Source organism: Plectropomus leopardus, chromosome 13 (assembly GCF_026936395.1).
Source record: "Plectropomus leopardus strain MGB_pleo_1.0 chromosome 13, ASM2693639v1, whole genome shotgun sequence".
In the NCBI taxonomy this organism is placed as follows: domain Eukaryota; kingdom Metazoa; phylum Chordata; class Actinopteri; order Perciformes; family Serranidae; genus Plectropomus; species Plectropomus leopardus.
In genome coordinates, this window is record NC_142188.1 from 455,641 (window position 1) to 462,500 (window position 6,860).

Here is a 6,860-nt window from a genome sequence, read left to right on the forward strand (position 1 = left end):
TATTAATCGTATTAACCCTTTGAAACCACTGAAACAGTTTCACAGACATTTAACCCTCTGAGACCTCAGCAGATTAGTTTGATTTCTTTTAAAAAAGACATAAAATGTCATGAAAGAAATTATTAAAATATGACAGAAAAAAAGGGTGAAATAGCCAGAAAATCACATTTATAATTAATATAATCATTTATTAAAATGCACAGCAGATATTTAGGCTGTATATTTATCTTTATTTATTTATTTATAGTTTTTTTTAGTTTATTTTAGCACTTTCTTCGGGTCATTTTCCCTTTTTTAAACTTTTCTTTTGCTAATCTTGTGCTCATTGTCACTTTTGTTTTTGTAACTTTTACGCGTCTTTCTAATATTTGGGTCTTTTTCAGTGAAGCTGCTCATCGTCTTCGTTCTATAAGAACTCGTGCACTTTGCTCCGGTCTTAAAGGGTTAATAATAAGATGGTGCTGGTTTGTGTTAAAGTCAGACGCTGCAGGAAACAACAGCAGCTGAGTCTGTTTTATGAGTAACGTTTCACTTGTTCTGTTTCTGCTCCGTTAACCCTTTCAAACCTGCAGCGATATCAGTTTTCCTGAGCTGCGTTCAGACGTCTTTCACAAAAATTTAACCCTCTGAGACCTCAGCGGATTGATTTGATTTCCTTCAAAAACTAAAAATTGCAAGGAATTCGCAAAAAGGGCCAATAAAATTACATAAAAATTGTCTTGTTTTGTTTTGTTTTCAAAAGGGGAGGATTATTGGAAACTTATTCCAAAAATTGAGGAAAAAATTCCAAAAGTTATATTCAGAATTATGATAATTTTGTTTTTAAAACTTTTTTAAAGAAAAAAAATTAAATAGAAATATATTTTTGAAAGTCATGTTTGTGTTTATTTTATTATTTTTTTTTTTTTTTTTTTTTAACCTTTTTTAAAAAATACTATTTTCAGGGTATTTTCTTGCAACTTTTTTACATTTTTTTTGTGCAAATTTTTGGTTCATGTCTTGTTAAGTTGCTCGTTGTCCTCGCCCCGTGTTTTTGAAAGAACTCAAACCAATTTGCTCGGGTTTGAAAGGGTTAATGTGTTGCACTCTGACCAGGAAGTTACACAGCGGCTGTTGTGTTGCTTTTTGGTTTGTTTGTTTACATTAAAGTGTCTCCACGTCTGTCAGCGGCTGCATCCAATAAAAGTTTTTAAAAAATTAATGAAATAAAAATAAACACTGGAGCGGTGTTTATTTGGCAGTACATCCAACTGACCTCACACACAGCGGCAGTCTGTCACCATGACGACGAGCTTCACGGAGACTTTTCTGACACTTTGTGCAGAAACTCTTTGGTTGTTTAACCCTTTGAAACCTGAGCGCAGTGACCTCATTTCCTTGAAAAACACGGGGAGGCGGTGATGAGCAACAAAGAAATGACCCCAAATTTACCTGAAAATTTGTAAAAATAAAATAAAAAAGACAGAAAAAAGTTTAAGAAAATCAACAGAGAAATGGCCAATAATTGTTACAATGTTTTGAACATTTTTAATATCTATATATGTATATTGTGTTATATACTGTAAATATAGTTTGTCCGTTTTTTTTCTAAATCTACAAATTTCTTGGAATTTGTGAGACATTTATTAATGCCGTCAAGATAAAAAATTAATTTTTAAAAAAGTATTACTAAGTTACTCATTTCTTTTTTCTCTCCATGTTTTTGGAAGAAATCTGCACAATCTGGTTTCAAAGGGTTAAAAACTGACGTCTGTCCAGGTTTTAAAGGGTTAACCCGGCTGTTCAAAATCAAACTGGAAACAACATAAACATATAAACACGTACGTATGTTTATGGCAAACAATATGAAACATTTCCATGATTTTCGGCTTCACTGTAACAGACCTCTCCGTATGGAAGTAACAGGAGTACTTGTACTGCAGTAATACATCTGCTTATAATGCAGTACCAGAGTATCTGCAGTAACAGATGCACTGGTACTGCATTAACAGGTGTATCTGTACTGCAGTAACAGGTGTACTGGTACTGCATTAACAGGTGTATCTGTACTGCAGTAACAGGTGTACTGGTACTGCATTAACAGGTGTATCTGTACTACAGTAACAGGTGTACTTGTACTGCAGCAACAGGTGTATCTGTACTGCAGTAACAGGTGTACTTGTACTGCAGCAACAGGTGTATCTGTACTGCAGTAACAGGTGTACTTGTACTGCAGTAACAGATGCAGTATCAGATGTACTTGTACTGCAGTAACAGGTGTATCTCTACTGCAGTAACAAGTGTACTTGTACTGCAGTAACAGGTGTATCTGTACTGCAGTAACAGGTGTACTTGTACTGCAGGAACAGATGCAGTATCAGATGTACCTGTACTGCAGTATCAGTGTGTACTTGTGCTCGCTCCAGCTGAGGCTGAGGGTGTGTTTTGTTGCTGGGGTGTACAGCAGTATCAGATGCAGTATCAGATGCAGTATCGGTGTGTACTTGTACTCGCTCCAGCTGAGGCTGAGGGTGTAGATGCAGTATCGGTATGTACTTGTACTCGCTCCAGCTGAGGCTGAGAGTGTAGATGCAGTATCGGTATGTACTTGTACTCGCTCCAGCTGAGGCTGAGGGTGTGTTTTGTTGCTGGGGAAGACTCGGGTCCTTCCTCACCTCCCTTCAGCCTCACCCTCATCGCTAAACTCGCAGCCAGCCAATCAGAAAAATCCCTCCGCGCGTTGCTAGGCAGAATGCGCGCGCCAGCAGCCAATGGGATGGCTCGGCCGGAAGCGGGCGCAGCGAGCTGAGACAGACCGAGTGACAGTGTCCGAGTCTCGGGGAGGAACATCACGGATCCTCCGCGGAGAAACAGCCCTGGAACACGGTCAACATGCCGAACAAAACCAAGAAGGAGAAGGTGAGCGAGCGGCTTCTTCGTCGCCACATCAGTCATTTAACGACCAAACATGGCGGCTCGGAAAAAGCGGGCGAAGACTTTATATTTTACCGAGTAGCGGCTAGCGTTAGCTTAGCATGCTAACCTGCTCAGGCCCCGCTAGCAGAGGACAGCTAAGCTAACGGCTACGCTAACAGCTAGCTGCGGATCCTCTAGCGGCGGTGTAAAGGTGTGTGTCAGCTGATGAGACGCTGTCCTCGGGTGGAGGGACACGTTAGTCCAGGTGTGTCCAGGTCTTACGGCGGGAGACGGACCTGTTAGCAGGCAGCTAGCATTATGCTAACCGGCTCTGTGCTGCAGCTGGAGCTCCGGGAGAAACCGCTGCGTCCTCCCGGTAATTATTCACCCAGCGGACAACTGACGGAGGGACGCAGGCAGTACTTAATGCGTTCATGCAGTCATGCGTTCATTAGGTCATGTGTTCATACTTTCATGTGTTCATACTTTCATGTGTTCATTCAGTCATGTGTTCATGCAGTCATATGTTCATTCAGTCATGTGTTCATTAGGTCATGTGTTCATTCAGTCATGTGTTCATTCAGTCATGTGTTCATTAGGTCATGTGTTCATTCAGTCATGTGTTCATGCAGTCATGTGTTCACTAGGTCATGTGTTCATTAGGTCATGTGTTCATTCAGTCATGTGTTCATTAGGTCATGTGTTCATGCAGTCATGTGTTCATTAGGTCATGTATTCACTAGGTCATGTGTTCACTAGGTCATGTGTTCATTAGGTCATGTGTTCATTAGGTCGTGTTCATTAGGTCATGTGTTCATTAGGTCATGTGTTCATGCAGTCATGTGTTCATTAGGTCATGTATTCACTAGGTCATGTGTTCATTAGGTCATGTATTCACTAGGTCATGTGTTCATTAGGTCATGTGTTCACTAGGTCATGTGTTCATTAGGTCATGTGTTCACTAGGTCATGTGTTCACTAGGTCATGTGTTCATGCAGTCATGTGTTCATTAGGTCATGTGTTCATTAGGTCATGTGTTCACTAGGTCATGTGTTCATTAGGTCATGTGTTCATTCAGTCATGTGTTCATGCAGTCATGTGTTCACTAGGTCATGTGTTCATTAGGTCATGTGTTCATTCAGTCATGTGTTCATTAGGTCATGTGTTCATGCAGTCATGTGTTCATTAGGTCATGTATTCACTAGGTCATGTGTTCACTAGGTCATGTGTTCATTAGGTCATGTGTTCATTAGGTCGTGTTCATTAGGTCATGTGTTCATTCAGTCATGTGTTCATTAGGTCATGTGTTCATGCAGTCATGTGTTCATTAGGTCATGTATTCACTAGGTCATGTGTTCATTAGGTCATGTATTCACTAGGTCATGTGTTCATTAGGTCATGTATTCACTAGGTCATGTGTTCATTAGGTCATGTATTCACTAGGTCATGTGTTCATTAGGTCATGTGTTCACTAGGTCATGTGTTCACTAGGTCATGTGTTCATGCAGTCATGTGTTCATTAGGTCATGTGTTCATTAGGTCATGTGTTCATTAGGTCATGTGTTCATAAAACAAACGTGTGATGGTGAGCAGGTTAGCTGTTAGCTGTTAGCTTTTCTGCAGGTTTGATCCTCTCATGAATTTATCATCCACAACTAGAAATCTGAGTACTAATACTACAGTGTACAAATACTCTGAGTGCTAATACCATAGTGTGCAAGTACTCTGAGAACTAATACCACAGTGTACGATCACTCTGAGTACTAATGCTACAGTGTACAAATACTTAGATTACAGTGAACTCTGAGCACTACTACTACTACTGCAGTGTACAAATACTCTTGAGTACTAATACCACAGTGTACAAAAACTCTGAGCACTAATACTAGTGTACAAATACTCTGAGTACTAATATCACTATACAGACACTCTGTTACAAGCAAGGATAAAAGTATCAGCATGGAAATAAGTAGTAGTAAGTACTTGATAAACTGAGTGAAACTTCGTGTTTGGCGTGGCGGTCAGGGTGTGATGTCACCAGCCGCCGAGCTGCGAATGTCTGCACGTTTTCTGTGCTGCTTTTAGATTTGTTTCATAAATATTTAACTATGAAGATGTAGCTGCATCTCGTACAGAAATTAAGACATTTGTAGATTTATAACTATATATTTATCATAATATCAGCGATAATGATGTTATTGAGCTTTACGTACTTTAAGAACCTTTTCAGGTCCTGTCTTCTGGAGTTGCTCGTTACTTTCATGTCTGTGAAAGAAATCAAGCTTTGGCTCAGGTTGCAAAGGGTTAAAGGAGCAGGTGGGATGTTTCAGTGATGAAATGATTGTTTCAGACGTGTTTTAAGTAAAAATGTTTTCCGGCCTCAGCTTTAGTCGGAGCTGGCGGACAAAATGAGACATTTAAAGACGCCGTTTTGTGCTCGAGGAGCTCAGACTCAGTCAGTGACTTCTGCAAACTCACCCCAGGAAACACAGTTTTAGAGCCTTGTTTTTATGTGATGTTGTCTCTGTATTTATTTAATTTTTTCTTTTATTTTGTTGTTTTAATTTTGCTGTTGTTTGCTCTTTTTATTTGTACTCATTTATATGAACATTTTGTGTCCTGAATCTTTTCTATTTTCTATTTATTTGTCCTTTTGTTTGAGATTTATCCAACTAAACTTTAATGTAGTCTCGTCTGTTTCTGCTTTGCTTAAAGGTGCAATAGAAATAGTTATTATTATTCTTGTTTTTTGTTAATTTTACAGACTAAATCTCACATAAAATCAGCAGACTGTGATTCGTGGGTTGCTGCTCTGCCAGAAACATCCACCAATTTTAAATATACCTTTATTAAACATTTCTTCCTCTTTTTCTGTGTGCTCACAGGAAACAACCAAAGGTGCTAAAAGCAGCATGAAGAACAGTACGGGTGGTGGCGGCGGCGGCGGCGGCGGCGGCAGCAGTGGGGGGAAAGATGCAGCTGCAGAGAACTCAGACGAGGTGAGAGTTTAAATATAAAATCCTCCAACACATGATGGAGTTACACAGTCACATGACGAGGCAGCACACACACACAAACACACACACACACACACACACACACACACAAACACACACACACACACACACACACACACACACACACACGCGCGCCTCGACGTGAGTTGTCCATTCAGGAAGCACAAAGAGCCTCATTTAGACTGTAAAGAGAAAAAAACATCTGAAAGGATCAATAAAGTTCATCAGACGGGAAAAAAAACAAGCAGCAGCTGCTGGAGATCAAAGTTTGACTCGTCCAGATGATTGGGGATCTGCACAGATTCGACTTTACGTTCACAAAGTTAACCCTTTAGGGCCCGCTTTAACATCACACACACTCGTATCACTCTGCACATGAAATGCACTGTTCAGAATCAAACTTTAAAAAATGATATTATTATTATTTATTATTATTAATGTGATTTCTACTTTTATTGAGTTTATTTTTTACGTCAGTCCTAATCATGAATAGCAAATATTCATTAATGTTAAGAATTTTAACCCTTTAAATGTCCATTTGTTCTCATGATGCCAGCATGTTTTAAGATGATAAAAAAGAATAATTCAGTCTGCTCCTCCTCCTCCTCAGTGTGTGAGTGTAGCTGCTGACAGTCTGGGATATGTCAGTGATCAGCAGCTACATTGACTGTGACAGGTCACCTAGTGGAAATAGCATGTATTTCCTCCATATGCCAAATATGGTCAAAATGACCTCATCAGGTGGAAAATAGTCAAAATGACAAATTCAGAGTCAAAAGCCCAGAATGACACCCAGAAATAATAATCTCTAACATATGCATGAACACTGACAAAATTATCTAAACACGAAGAATGAAGGTACATTTCAGAAACATTGTACATGTGTGTAATGTTTCTGAAATGTAGTAAAAGTATGAAGTTAAATGAAGTTACATTAAATTTAAAGTT

At 39.4% G+C, this 6,860-nt stretch overlaps 1 protein-coding gene across 2 annotated transcripts in view; it reads left to right on the forward strand.

Moving 5' to 3' along the window:
• Positions 1–2,482: 2,482 nt before the first annotated feature.
• Positions 2,483–6,860, forward strand: part of ppp2r5d (protein phosphatase 2, regulatory subunit B', delta) — a 21,209-nt gene continuing 16,831 nt past the window's right edge. For both annotated transcript variants that reach the window (XR_015778559.1, XM_088086909.1), the window contains exons 1-2: positions 2,483–2,898; positions 5,781–5,894. Coding sequence is in view for 1 of the 2 variants with exons in the window: in XM_088086909.1 (XP_087943035.1) it covers positions 2,872–2,898; positions 5,781–5,894 (141 nt within the window). In the remaining variant the exon portion in view is untranslated. The remainder of the gene's footprint in view (positions 2,899–5,780; positions 5,895–6,860) is intronic.